General features: G+C 52.5%; 1 protein-coding gene across 3 annotated transcripts; it reads right to left on the bottom strand.

The window, feature by feature from the left end:
• Positions 1-1753: 1753 nt before the first annotated feature.
• NR2F2 (nuclear receptor subfamily 2 group F member 2) lies at positions 1754-14139 on the bottom strand. 3 transcript variants are annotated; one of them, XM_037053706.1, is made up of 3 exons: positions 13802-14139; positions 5467-5994; positions 1754-2760 (listed from the first exon to the last, which is right to left on the bottom strand). In XM_037053706.1, exons 1-3 carry the CDS (start codon positions 13842-13844, stop codon positions 2486-2488), a joined length of 846 nt encoding a protein of 281 aa, XP_036909601.1. In that variant the 5' UTR covers positions 13845-14139; the 3' UTR covers positions 1754-2485. The 3 variants fall into 3 exon arrangements, with proteins under 3 accessions (XP_036909601.1, XP_036909600.1, XP_036909599.1); XM_037053705.1 differs by lacking the exon at positions 13802-14139 and adding an exon at positions 7588-8846; XM_037053704.1 differs by lacking the exon at positions 13802-14139 and adding an exon at positions 6241-6961.
• Positions 14140-14452: the final 313 nt, after the last annotated feature.

Here is a 14452-nt window from a genome sequence, read left to right as displayed (position 1 = left end):
AGCACTTGTAAGAAGGGAAAATAAACACCCACCTACAGCACCTCAATCTAAAAGGTCAGGGACACTCTGCTGAAAGAACGTACTTATATTCTTGTGTGTATATGTCTACAGGAAGAAGCTGAGGGGCGGATGGAGAAGTCAGTTCAAGTGCACACATCAGACAGAAATTTCTGGTCTACATGGATTCACTGGAACTGGGTGTCAAAGTTTAATACACTTTCCAAGATGATCCCTTTTCTTTCACTTCCTCTACCCACCTCCTTTAAAAATTTAACCATGGCATAGGGAAATATGGGTGGTGGGGGGGGGGTTGTTCTGGAAAGCCTCAATCAGAACAAAATTTCTAGTTTCCAAGGACTGAGCTTTCTCCAAACCAGGATAAGGGCCCGGGGTTGGGGGGGTGGTGAGAAGAGTCCAAAACAAAATAGTTCCCACTTCCAAATCAGCACACCTCTGTCAACTTTCCTTCCTTCCTTCTCTCTCTCTCCCCCCTTCCCTTTTTTCTTAATTTGGCTTCTAAAGACAAAGGAGCCCCAAAGCAGCCCACATTGTATCTATCCAATCTGAAATGCCAGAACGTCCATGTGTTTTTATGTCCATTAACTCCGATGGACATGCTTCCCTTAACCTGTGGTCAGGCTCCCACAGAAAGAACAGAAAGCGGGCAGGGGACAGGCAGACCAATGCAAGTTAGCACGTATAGTATCACTACATCCGAAACCCTCTCAACAACCACACTAGATGAGAACCACGGAATATTTTTTTAAAACTCACACCTACTTCAGGCAAAACTCACTGCAAACCTCTGCCCTCTATTTATAATGCCGTGATTAGCTTGCTTGAACAGCCTTCTTTATAACGGTCAGATATGTACAAAACACTATTTTTTTTTCTGATCATAAAATAGATACTGATCTCGAGGTTTCTAATGCTTTTCACAATACCTTCCCTAAGCAGGCACTTAAGTGTGACAAATATAAGGGCCTTCTTTTTTTTTTCCCCTGGAAAATCCATTTTTAATTAAAAAGAGGATTAGGTGAATGGGGGTAGTTTTCTATATCAGTATGACACTTCCTAAACCATAGATAAACCATTAACTTCAGCCCCCCCCACCCCAACACACACAACCAAATTAAGCAGGCAAATAACACTAGTCCACTTTGGAACAAACTGACTGTGGATTGTCAAGAAATGGACCTCCCAGCCCACTCAAGGGAGAGCTCACAGGAAGCTCTTCTCGGTGAAGGACAGTGAGTGGGGACAGCCAAACAGGTTCCAGATATCAAATAATATTTTAATTTCTGAATACTTTCAAATTTTCCTTGGAATATAACACACAAAGACTCGACCAAACAGTTCAGTTATTATAACTTGTACAGTATACAGAAATGTTGCACTTAAAAAAAAAACCTTCAGTTTTTTTTAAAACACAAACTGTAAACTCTAAGATACTGAATCAATCACATTACCTATAAGTGCCAACAGTGTTTTGTCATGCTGATTTCAATGGTATTTTTTTTAAAAAGGGAATATCAACAATTATAATACAAAGGGTTTGCAAATATACAAACAGATATAGGATTTTCATAACAATTCAAGAACTAAGCGGGACCCAATTCAAATTACAAAAGTTCACTTTTTTATTGAAAACCTCAGCTTGTGTCTTGGACACACTCCTTGGCTGCCAATAAATTCCACAGTTCATTCTCTTTCTTAAAATATTTTTAAAAAGCTACGTTTGTCTTGGTGTCTCTTTTTTTGGAGGGGGGCAGGGTAGGGGGGAGATAAGTGTTGTACGTGGTTCTTCTGGTTCTCAAATTAGAGTGCTCAACTTCACCTAAAATTTTGCATCACCACCTTATAAGTGCGTTTCTACCACCTCTGAGTTGCCTTTTAAAGTTTTATGTCTCCCTATGGTATTTTCATGGACTCAGTTTTAATTCTTGCAGAACATATATTTGAAGGATACACAGTTTTTAAGAAGCCAAGATTATATCAAAACTTATTATAGAACCACAGAATAAACTGGTTTGCAACCAGGAAAGTACAAAAAATAACAGCTAGAGGAACATCGACACAGGACAATTAATAATTTGGAAAAAAAAAAGAAAAGACTTACTTTCTCCATTCCGCTAATTTTCTCCCAATATCCTTAAATGCACTTTTAGCAATAGTTTTCAAAAATTTACCAAAAAAAAAGAAAAAGACTAATTTCCTTTTTATACAAAAAAAAAGATAAGTAGCAAGTTGTTCTGACCGACACAAGAGGCTTTTTTTTTTTTAATGCATTCTGTAAAAGTTCATTTGACAGTCTTTTTATGTTTTGGAAATTCACAGTCCATTAAATTCTTCCCCTCTCTTCTTTTAGCAAACGTGTAACATCCTTTTATATCCTTTCTCAACAGAAGGAATTTAAGCAAACAAACCAGTCTTTTGCCTTTTCTTTCTCTCTGTTTCACTCCCCCTTCTCATTTTGATTTTTTTTTTATTGAATTGCCATATACGGCCAGTTAAAACTGCTGCCGGACAGTAGCATATCCCGGATGAGGGTTTCAATGGGGGTTTTACCTACCAAACGGACGAAAAACAATTGCTCTATGACTGACGAGGAGACGGTGCGCAGGGAAGGGAGGCGAAGCAAAAGCTTCCCGAATCGCGTTGGTTGGTTGGGGTACTGACTCCTAACATATTCTTCCAAAGCACACTGGGACTTTTCCTGCAAGCTTTCCACATGGGCTACATCAGAGAGACCACAGGCATCTGGAAGAAAGTTAAAAAAAAAAAAAGAAAGAAAGAAAGAAAAGAAGAAGAAGAAGAATTCAGTCATCAGATTAAGAGGTTTGAAACGGGTCACATGAGGTGCGTGTGTGTGTATAGCTCAGTCAAACTGCCCCAACCGGAGTTGGAGGAAATGCCTAGGACTGAAAACTTGGGGGTGAGGGGTGAGGGGTGGGGGGCGGGAGGGGGGAGGGCAGGAGAGGGTCCTGGGGTATTTGCTCAAAAATTAAACACACCTCTGTGCTACCACAGGCTTGCACTGTCCCAGTCCCCAGGCATGGTCCCTGGGAGGCCCAAGCAAAGTGCACTGGGTGCAATCTAGCTCAGGTCAGTAAACAGAAAGACAAGCAGATGAAACCAAAAGTGCCAACGCTCCTCCCCCTCCTCCTCTGTAAATAATAGTTAGGCTTATAATTATATAGTGGGGAGAGGGGGCAACAACCTGGCCCAGCCCCGAGGAATGGCGTCCACGACCCAGCCTCCGAGGGTCCCCAAAGAGGGCGACTCATTTTTCTCTGGTCTTTGAAACTGATTTAAGTGGCCCTTTAAAACTGATCTTGTCAGTTTAGAGCATTGAAGGGCAGCCATGCAGACTGTGATCTCTCTGTTCATTTGAGCTGTGTCTTTCCCTCCTTTCTTCTCTCTCCCTTTTTCTCCTACCCCCCACCCCTTTATTTATTTTTCTTAAACCCAGGTCCCTCCAAGAAGAACCCCCCCCTCCCCGTCATCTCCAGGAAAACACTTTTCTTTTTCTGATAGGTAAAAATACAATAAGTGCCTTTGAAATGAGAGGCTTCTCGGGGAAGGCGGCGCAGGTTGTGACCTGACCTTTGGGGACTCCCCAGACAAGACTGGGGCTGAGGCATACACACTGTGCATCTTAAAATGGGTCTTGGAAAACAGCCACCCCCACCTCCACCCCCAGAACCAGGACACACATGCAATCTCGTCAAGGGGTCCCTAGGACTCCGCCTGCCTGGCCATAGGCTGCACGGGCGTCTGTGGACAGGAATTAAAAGATCTGTTTGTCTGAGACTCCTCACCCTCTGAATCAGATAACAGGGACCTTTATCTCTTGGTGGGGTGATTTGCATTCCCCACTCGGGCCTCTTACATTTTACAAATAGTCATAAATGAAACTGGTACGACAGCATCGGGCATTTCTTTCCTTGAAAGACCAAGGGGAAGGCTAAGAGCGAACAATGGTATCAAGAAATTACCAGCCAGCCACCCCCAGGATCTGGGAATGTGGGCTGGGTGTGGGGTTGTGGCACCCAGCGGAAGGTGGCTGGGAGGTAGGGCACCCTCCTGCCTGGACGTCTGCGTCAGGCAAACGGTCTAGCTCTGACAGGTCCCCCGCAGCAAAAAGAATCCAGGTTCAAGCCTCTACACACAGCTCTGCCTTGACTGGCCATTCATTGCCTTTTCATTGATTACCTAAGGACTTTGGAAGGCAGGATTGGGGGGGGGGTGGCTCTGCGGGGGTGGGGGGGATGCATGAAGCAGCCAGGCATAAAAGACTCAGACCCTGCCAGGGTCTCAGCTGGTGACTTGGGTCCCCAGATTGCCCGCAGACAACAAGGAAAAGCCTGTGGATCTTTGTGTGTCTGCCATAGAGCTCTCTCCTGGTGTCCTGATTCCCAGCTGGAAGAGTGGGTGACTAGCTTCCAAGCCCTACCCACGTCCACATGGTTGGTCTGCTGAATTGGGAACCCCTCTTGCTTCCCAGCCTCGACAAAGGGATCAGATGACAACTTAGAACAAGAAGGTGGGGGGAGCGACATCCACCCACCCCCCGGGCCAGGCTTGAACCTAGCTGGAGGCGGCTGAAAGGCACAGGTGTGGCCCAAAGTGGAGAGCCAGAGACTTTCAAACATCATTTGGCCTCAAGAGTTCATTAATATTGGATCTATTACTCACTCACACAGGTTAAACTACACGTAAACTAATTAGGCTTCATCATGTAGTCTGTGATCGTTTCATATCTCTGGCCACCTTCACGTCCAGCTCAAATTGGCAGACACTTTGGGTTGTTTGAAAACTGCCTTAAGTGTTTGCCTGGGCTGGGGAAGCAAGAGGCCGGCGTCTTGAACCCCCTGCAGACACTCTGAAGAGTGATGCTGGCCACCCTTTCTTCCTCTTGCCCCTTCCTGGCGGCTCTCTCCCCTCTCCTGGCAGTCTGCATTGTTTTACTAAGAATGTGATTTTCGAGACTGGTGCCCTCCACTTGGATCTGCCTGTGGAGTTAACAGGCAAACTTCCCCCTGCAAGACCATGCCAGGACCGCCCGGGTGCCCAGGGGCATCTCCCAGAGGCTAAGCCAGGGTGATGGAAAGGACCAAGGGGAAGACAGGCTTCCACAGGCTCAGCTGGCCCAGAGGGCCCTAGTTAAGCGGGGTTAGCAGAAGCACACACCCCAGCCCCGCAGGAGGGCGACAGGCCCCGCCAGAGAGGGCTCCTCTTGGCCCACTTGGAGCCTGTGTGCCTGATCCTGCAGTCCAGCCTTCCTCTCCTCTCCCCGACAGGCCTAGTGGGGCCCAGCAGCCATTCAAAGTTCTCCTCCAAGTGGCACTCAACAGTTTGGCCTTTCAAGGGGGAGGCCAGGCTCCCTCTGGGGACTTGCCAGAGGTCTGGGCCCTAGCTCAGGCCTGGGACCCTTGGGCACGAGAAGGTAAGGCTCCTTCCTACCTGAGGTGAACAGGACTATGGCCTTGAGGCAGCTGTACTCAGCGGAGTCAACGTGCAGGGCCTTGAGCTTCTCCACTTGCTCTTGGAAGATCCGTATGTGGTCCATAAAGGCGACCACCCGGTCGGCAGACATGGGCGAGGCGTGGAGGCCGGCGGCGGCCAGGAGTGGGGCGACGTGAAGGGGCATGGAGCACTGCGCGGCGTTCAGCACGAACAGCTCGCTCCAGGTGAGGCGGAGCAGGGCCACCTGGTCGGTGATCTGCAGGTCAGGGAAGAAGGGGATGTTCCGGGCCCACTCGACGGCGCTGAAGAGCATCCGCGCGGCCAGTTCGCAAATGTTCTCGATGCCCATGATGTTGTTAGGCTGCATGCACTGGCTGCCGAAGCGCGACGTGGGGTAGGGCTCGGCGCGCAGCAACAGAGAAATATATCCCGACAGGTACGAGTGGCAGTTGAGGGGGTCCCCGTTGGTCAGCGCAAACTGCCCGTGGGTCGGCTGGGTGGGCGGCATCCTGCCTCTCTGCACCGCTGTGGGGAGGAAAGAACACACGCCTTGGTTAATGGCCAGCCTTGGTCCCCAGCGCCCCTGGCAGGGCCTGACCCAGCCCGACCCCCACCTGACCCAGACCCCGAACGGCGCGAGAGCAGGCAGGCCTGCCCCTCCGATGAGTGCGCCGCGCCCGGGCTACAGCCCCGGGAGTCGCCGGGAGCCCCGCAGCGGTCCTCTCCAACCACCACCCAGGCCAAGTCTGGCGGCCACAGTGGCGCACTTGCCTCGGAGGCCCGCTCGGGGCTGGGCCGCCGAGCACCCAGAATTGGCCACTTTGCCTCGGGGTCCCCGGCGCGGTGGGCGGGATGGAGCATTCTGGGGGCATCTTTCTTCTTTACTGCTAAACAGCTGATATTTCTTATTGATTGGAGGAGAGGGAGCGGGAGGGGCAAGTCTGGGGGGTGGGGAGGGAGAGATGCTTTTGCAAAAGACACAAGGGTTCACCCCCAGACGGCCTGTGGCCGCCCCTGAACGCCTCTCCTCCAAAGCCTGCAGCCCCGGCCCTGGCCCAAGCCCCGGGCCCAGTCCGGCGGGGGTCTCCCGGGCAGAAACGAGCGGATCGCTGACGTCTGGCGGCAGCCCGATCAGTGTGCTCGCAGAAAGGAAGACAGAGGGAGAGGGCGGAGAGAGAGAGAGAGAGGCGGGCCGCGGCGAGAGGAAGCTGGGGAGAGCCGGGTAGCAAGCGGCCGGCGCAGCCCGCGTAGGGCCCGGGAGGGCCGGGGAGAGCCGGCGAGGCTCGGGCTGGGGCTCTGATCTGACGCCGGCCGGGGACATCCGCGCTCCCAGGAACACAAAGAAAGCCCGGCGATCGCTCGCTCCAACCCGGAGCCCGCGCCCGGCGCGCCATTGGCCGAGCCCGGCTCGCGGTGCTCGGCGAATTTTCGATCACAAAGACCCAACTCGCGCAGAGCGAAAGCAGCCGCCGAGGGCCCTCGCCCACCCTTGCCCTACTCCCTGTCGCGCTCTCCTCCTTTCAAAAGTGAAAGGAAAAAGGAAAACAGAGGAATTTTTTTTTTTAGCAGAACGTTAATCCACGGAGGGTCACATGAGCGCAGCCCGGGCGGTAGCGTTAATACGGCGAAGTGCATAAAATTGCCATTTGTAATTTGAACCTCCTGTACGAAAGTACAATCTCAGGTTGATTTTTTTTTGAGAGGGTGGGGGCTGGGGAGAGGTGGGGAGGAGGGACATATGTTGAACATGCAGGGAAAACCAGGAGAGAGAGGGAAAACTGAGAGGAGACAGAGAGAGAAGTAAACCAGGCTTTAAAACAACAACGGCAGCTAACACCACCCCAGCCCCTGCAGAAAAGCGAACTCGAATGAACTCGCAGTCCACGCAAAGGACATGAAACCGGCCCCGAGAGAAAGCGGAGGAGACCGGTCGGCCAAAGCATGCGCGCCTGGGGGCTCTGGGTTCCAGTGCCGCACTCGCTTCTAGTATCAACCCGCTTTGGAGCTGCAGTGGAAGAACAGAGCAAGGGGTCCAGGGTCCTTACCCAGAGCAGGCTAGCCAAACGCCCCCGGGGCCCCGGGACCCCAGGCGAGGGGGGAGAAATGAGAGGCCGATACCTTCCCGTCTCATGCCCACTTTGAGGCACTTTTTGAGGCGACAGTACTGGCACTGGTTGCGGTGGTGCTGGTCGATGGGACAGTTCCGGTTGGCGCGGCACGTGTAGCTCAGGTTCCTCCGCACACTGCGCTTGAAGAAGCTCTTGCAGCCCTCGCACGTGAACTGGCCGTAGTGCTTGCCGCTCGACTTGTCCCCGCACACCACGCACTCGATGTGCTGCTGCTGCTGCTGCTTGTCGCCGCCGGGGCCGCCCTGGCCGCCGGCCGCCGTCTGGGCCGGGGTGCTGGCAGGGCCCCCTTGGCCGGGCGTCTGAGGCGTGTGCGGGGCGCCGGGCGGTGGGCCGGGCACCGGAGGCGCCTGCGAGGCCTGGCTGCCCTGCGAGCCGGGCACCTCGTCCTGGGGGTCGCGCCACGTGCTGACTACCATTGCCATATCTATGGGGGCCTCGTCCGGACTTCCTGCTCCCCTGGCTGCGGGCGGCGGCGGCGGCTCCCGGGTCGCGGGCTCCGGTGCGCCGCCTTTTGTGTGTGCGAGGGTGCGAGAGGGCGCGGGAGGGCGCCCCGGGTGGCTCGGGGGCTGGCTGGTTGAGGTTGCTTAGTTTTTTCCTTTTTTGTTTCTGCTTTTGCAAAGTTTTGTCGATGGCTTGTCGGGCCCGGTGTGTTTGTTTTGTTTGTGTCCCTCGGCTCAGCTTTGTTGGTTTCGGGGGGCTTTCCGCCGGGAGGGGCGGGGAAGGGCAGGGGGAGAGCGAGTGGGAGCAGAACGTGGAGAGAGAGAGGGAGGGGAGGGAGAGCTGCAAGTCGATTGTCTGGCTTCAAGACAGAAGTAGGAGGCAAAAAAAAAAAAATCTCTCCAAAGATCTCGCTCGCTCTCACTCTCTCCCTCCCTCTCTCGTTCACTCTCTTGCTCTCAGAGCTGGTGTGCCGAGGAGTTGGAGGAGGAGGAGGAGGAGAAGGAGGAGGAAGAGAAGGAGGAGAGGCGACTGTCCGGGGGCCAAGTCCAGGGCAGCCCACAGTCAGCCATTCAGGAAAGCCATCGAAATCGGGAGGACCGGGAGAGCGGAGGCGCCGGTCGCCGGCGCGCCCAGGGAGCCAGGCAGGCCGGGGCGGAGGCCGGCGGCCCGCGGAGTGGCCGGAGCGCTGCCCGGGTCCGGGGGAATCAGCATGAAAGTGGTCCGCGTCCGGCGCTGCGCGGCGTCGTCCTGGCGCTGGGCCGCCGGCGCCGCCTGCCCGGGGCGCCCGGCGCGCGCCTGGCTCGCTCGCTCCGGNAAGGGTCCCGGGCTGCCTCGATCACTGCCGCCGCCGCCGCCTCTCCCCTCGCGGCCGCAGCCCCCCGCGCTGGCGGCCCTCGCTGCCGGAGCCGCCGCCGCCGAAGCCGCCGGGTCGGGCCCGGAGCCGCCGCGTCTAGCGCCGCCGCCGCCGCTGAAGCCGCTGCTGCCGCTGCTGCCGCCGCCGGAGCCGCTGCTGCTGCTGCTGCCGCCGCCGCCTCACACACATAGGGAAAGAGTCAACTCGCCGGCGGCGGGGGAGAAATGATAAAAGAGGGAGAGGAGGGCAGATCACCACCTAGAAGCACATCCTTCGTGCGCAGAGCGGGGAGAAAAAGACGGAGAGAAAGAATGAAAGAGGGAAAAAAAGGCAGCACGGCACCCGGAGGAAGGAGGCAACTCGGGGAGAGGAGGAGGAGGAGAAGAAAACACACACGCGCGCACGCACACACACACCGCGGAGAGAAAAGAACAGAGAATCAAAGTGATCAAATATGCTAAAAAGGGGGGCGCGGGAGGGAATGCGATTTATAGGCGCCGGGGCTGGCAGAAGTGGCTTCTCCGCGATCAGCTCACTGAGCTCTCTATATAGTGAACTTTGACACGACTGCTGCAACTTAGCGCACGTTGCCATGGCGACGGCGCGCCTTATAAGGCAGCAGCCGGGGTTGGCCTGGCCAGGCGCGCGCGCACCGCCCCCTCGCCGTCATTGGCCGGAGCGCGGCGGCCCCGCCATGGCGGCCGCGGGCGCAGCTCGGTCCTAGCGCGAGCGTCCTCTGGGCCGCTGCTCGGGGCGCGCTCGGGGCTCGGGGCGGGGTGGGGGGGAGGGGGCGGCCAGGGGGCGGCCGTGTCCCCGCGGCCGCCGAGCGGCGGGATCGGCCTCGGGCGGCTCCGGGCGCGCGGCTCCCGCGCTCTGCGCACCGCGCACCCCGCACCCGAGGTTTCCGCCCCAGTGGGGAGAGGAGCGCGGCGCGCACACAAAACGCTTCTTAAAGGCTCCGCGAGAGGCTCGGGATGGAATCGAGGACTTTGCCGCTCGCAACTTGGCGAAGCCGCGAAACCCGCCGCGCGCGCACCACCCGGGACTCCCGGCGCAGCGTTGTGCCCGCGGTGCCGGAGAAAGAGAAAAGTTCCCCGCTCTCCCCCAGAGGGATGGTGGGTGGGTGGGTGGGGTGGGAGGGGGCCGCCGACCGACCCTGCGGGCAATTTCCAAACGATAGATTGGGCCAAATCCGGGTGATGGAGACCTGTCTCTTAATCAACTCTGATCACTTTCTTGGTTTGGTGACTTTTTTTTTTTTTAATTAAGAGGGGAAAAGCTGATCAGAGCCTGTCTTTTCCTTGTAGGGTTAACATTTCACAGGTATGTGGCCTGACATTTTAATTGCTCACATAAAGCATCTCGGATGTTGAGAAGCAGAAATAGACTTCATCTCATTGTCATGACGCAACTGAAATAAATTTTCCTTAACTTTATCCTCTCTCATCGGTTTTGGCTAACTCCAAAGCCAACATTCTGCCACCCACCCAGGCGTGGCGAGAAGGGAAAGACCTGTCTGCCCGCTGATGGGCGAGCAGAGGCAGTCTCCCAGCCGCCCCTGTGCACACCCTCTGCACACACATGTACACGTACACGTATGAGGTGCACATTTGTCAATGTACCCAGACAAAGACGTCAGCGACTGTGCTTCTAGGTCATACAACAGTTGAGGACGGGCTTCATTGTTCCTCAGAGGTCCTCAAAGCAGTAGTATGGTCATTGAAATACACCCAGAGATTCTGTCCCAAATTGGGAATAATACCACCACAACTCACAAGAACCACACACCAGCCCCAGTCTACCCCAAGAAGAAATTCAGTACACCAAGATCAACTTCATGGTCTCTGCCATTCTGCTCCATGGGCTAAATACACCCAGACGGTTATAGGCTGTGTCTGTAAATTCTAGGGCGTTGGGTTTGAAACATCAAACATCTAAAATTGCCACCTCCCCCTGCTCCACCAGAACACACTGTATTCCAATACAGTAACCTTTCTTGTTGATTAGGACAAGTGAGTGGATTATGACTATTCCATATCCACAGAAGAACATTGTGTCTCCGTCATACACACTTTGCACCGAAAACCCCTGTAAATTGGTAAGCCAACCAGGTTTATGAACAATTAAAGTATTTTACACAAAACACGGTGAGCTGCAGGGAACGCGAACACATATACACAGTAATGAACAACCACAAGAAAGCATCTTTGAGAGCTCAAAAAATCAAGGAGCTGAAGGATTTTTTAAGAAAAATAAACCACACGTAAAACTGACATGTGTAGACTGCATTTTGCATTCAATAGCCTGTGTACACACAGGCAGAATACTAGGTAGGGACTAAATGGAAATGTAGGCAGATAAGGGTTAGTTTTTAGCGAATGAAAAACAAACCCTCTTTCCACTTCATTTCTGAAACCCTCTGAGCTCTCACCCTTTCTCCGCTGAAATCACGTATTTCACGAAACCTGCAGGTGCTGGGATTATTTGAAAATTGTAAAAAAAAAAACCAAACCTATAGTGGACATTGAACTATCATAAACCTAGTGTGTAATGAGATTTTGCCACAGAGTGAAGCCAGGCTGAGAATTTCAGGTTGATTAGAGGCGCAACATAACTTTCTTCTAAAGAGAATGAGAAGCATGGAAAAGAAATTATCTCAGGGAAGGATTCTCTCCCCCTCCTTCAACCTCTATGATTCGAGAAATTGCCCAATGCTATAAATGTCAGTAGATTAGGGGCCAACTCAGCAGAGATTGGTGGGGCTGGGGTTGAAATAGGAAATCTGAGGGGCATGTCCATCTCCATTGAATACAAGATAGAATAATTGATTTTAGGGAAATCTTCATGTTGCCTGTTGTACAGACATGTTCATAGCAAGATCATCTTTTACAAACAAGGAGTGGGAACATTTTGAGGAGGAAGAGCTTCCCAAGTCCACTTAGAGCTGTTTGGTGTTTGACGTCTGCTTTGCTGGCCTCAGATTTAAAATGAAGAATTTCCCAACTACCTCCAACAAGACTGGAGCTCGCTAGGGGCACGACCCCGGGGCTGCCATGAAGCCAGAAGCGTTTCACTCTGTATTTGGGGACCATTCATAGACGTGCAGACGATTTAAAAGCACCAAAAAAGTATTAATTGCAATTAATTTTACTACATAGGAGGACTGCAGACTGAGAAGGGGGGGAAAAAGAAAATATTTTTAAATGTCTTATTGAGAGATGCTCATTTCCCTGAGATAAAACAGCTCTAAGATTAACCGGTAAATATCAATATATTGTTACCATTAAAAAAAAATTCAGCCCAGTCTTTTTATTGCAGATGTAAATTTATTTTAATGAGAAGAATGGCAAGCTTTGATTTGGCCGGGAGAAAGTTGGAAAAACATTTGTCTTACTCCGGGAATCAAAAGAGAAGAAAAGGAAGCCCACCCAGGAATATGATTTCATTACAGAACGGGGCCTGACGGCTGTAATTCCTCACAGATTAAACCGCGATATGAATACAGACCCCAGCAAACGCCGAGTTTAACTCTGAACTCAGTGGAAACCAGCTCTGTCCACCAGGACTCATTGAATCCCTCTTTCCCCTCAATCTAGCCCGTGTGTGTTTTTCTCTTCCACCACACTGGAGCCCCATGAATAGGAAAAGGGCCTTCCATTGTATCCCTGTGAACTTCCAAGTCAATGCAATTTTTAACCACTGGCTTGTGGTACTTTGAAAATCACCAGGGGCTGTCAGAGTTGGGTCCTCTGAAAAATTTACAGTGCTAAATCAGAGCATATGCTGGGAGGGAAAAAATTGCTTAAGATTGGAGCAAGTACAGTATCTGTCTGCCCCCTAGTGTAAGAGTCCTCGCTGCCTAAAATTCAACTTTAAAAGAAAAGGAGCTCTTAAAGGGAAACGACTTTAGGTTCACGTAGGCGTAGGAGAATGAAACTTCTGTACATTTTAATCTGAATAATTGCCCAGGATTTAAAATTAATTGGCTCTGGCTGGCTTGGACCGGACCCGGATCTCGCCACCTCTTGCGTTTCCCGAGTCACTGGTGGAGAGGTGATGATATTCACCCCCCCCCAACTGGGTTTATGTGCGTCCCTCTCACCCCCTCCTCTCCCTTTCTTTCTCTGTCTCTGTCGTCTCTCTCGCTGGCTTTTTAAAAATGAGGACCCGTTCCTTGAACGTTCTGGACGGAGCCCAGAATTGCTCCTTAAGTCAGCCCGCCGCGGTTGCAATAGACAGCCAAAAGGTAAACGTTTGCCTGAAATCCGCACGCCGGCTCCACCACCCCGCCGGATGGTGAGTACCCTTCTCCGCCGCGATTGTCCCCCACCTTCCTCCTAGCTTAGCCCAGCGTTCGCCTCCCCGAGCCGCGGCCGAGGCGCCGGGCACAGCTCGCCTCCCTCCCTGCCTGGCTGGCTGTCAGTTGCACAAGGTTGCAAAACACAGCTCAGCGGCCGATCCAACAGTAAATTCTGATACTTAGTGAGAGCCGAGCAGCTCCTTTGCTAGAAAACCCGAGTCATCTATTGCTTGGAAAAACACGCTTAGAGGACTGGCTTGCAGTTTGCTCGACCGGAGGCAATGAGTTTGACCAGACAGGACGGAGGAGAGGGGAGGCAGTCTTTACGCTCCGGTTTAATCATATTTTGGCAGCTTCGCAACTGTATTCCCCCCCCTGCTGCCCCCCTCCACCACACACATGTAATAAAATATGGCAATGCATTGAATTGACTGTCTCCCCTTTCCCGGCACCCCTTAAACCACAGTCCTAGGCATTTCATACACGTTAGCAACCCGATTTTCTGAAAACCCCCAAGTCATCCCCAACCCCACACAGCATAAGGAGGAAAGTGAGAGAGAGAAGAGAGAGAGAGAGCGAGCAAAAGAAAAATACTGTAAGCAAACATACCAAAACCATATTTGCCTTGTTCAAGGTCCCAAATCGCTTGCATCTTCCTGCTAAAAACTGGAGTAACTCTCCTTTAGTTTGGCGGGTGAAATAAGCGCTTTGTTGGACCCCTGAAAAGATGTGTCTTTGATAATTAGAGACTCTTCCTCCGTGTTTGTCTAAGCGATTGTGCAAACTGATAGAAAGTAAGCTCTAGCCTGCAGGGAACCGGAGGAAAGGTGAAGGGAGAAATCTTCCACTTGAAGGAAGGGCTTCTCCATGTAACTGGCGCTCTCAGCCTTGGAAAAGCCTGCACGCTAACTTTAGAGAGAGGAGGTTTCAGGGAGCTTCCACATAGCTGCTGAGGAATGCAAGCCTCGCCTTTAAGAAAAAAAAAAAAAAAACCAACCCCAAACCGTAGGTAGGAGATGTCTGGAGTGATCCTTGTCTCTCATCTCATTCCTTAGAAGGAAGAGGGCCGTTGTTACACCTTGTTTGGGGCTGGAAAGACGAGACTTTAAAAACACCCGTCCAATTGGGAAAAAAAAAAAAAACCCTCCCAACTTAATGAGTTTAGTCGGAGGCTGGTGCAAGCGCCAGCAACTCGAGGCGAGGCTGCGAGGCAAGAAGACCCGAGGCACGACCAGAGTCCACTGTTTGGGGTCGAGAGGG

The sequence above is a fragment of the Sturnira hondurensis genome, unplaced genomic scaffold (assembly GCF_014824575.4).
Source record: "Sturnira hondurensis isolate 20B ecotype Veracruz unplaced genomic scaffold, ASM1482457v3 Scaffold0007865, whole genome shotgun sequence".
Classification (NCBI taxonomy): domain Eukaryota; kingdom Metazoa; phylum Chordata; class Mammalia; order Chiroptera; family Phyllostomidae; genus Sturnira; species Sturnira hondurensis.
Note: the sequence above shows the minus strand (reverse complement) of the source record. Positions and strands in the feature narration are given on the sequence as shown.

Excerpts from the sequence above, each read along its gene's own strand:
- NR2F2 (XM_037053704.1), bottom strand. The coding sequence starts at position 6,790 with ATGTCCCCGGCCGGCGTCAGATCAGAGCCCCAGCCCGAGCCTCGCCGG. Across the intron at positions 5,995-6,240 it reads GCCCCGAGCGGGCCTCCGAG|CGGTGCAGAGAGGCAGGATG; the intron begins GCAAGTGCGCCA and ends TCCTCCCCACAG. Across the intron at positions 2,761-5,466 it reads CATAGTCCTGTTCACCTCAG|ATGCCTGTGGTCTCTCTGAT; the intron begins GTAGGAAGGAGC and ends ACTTTCTTCCAG.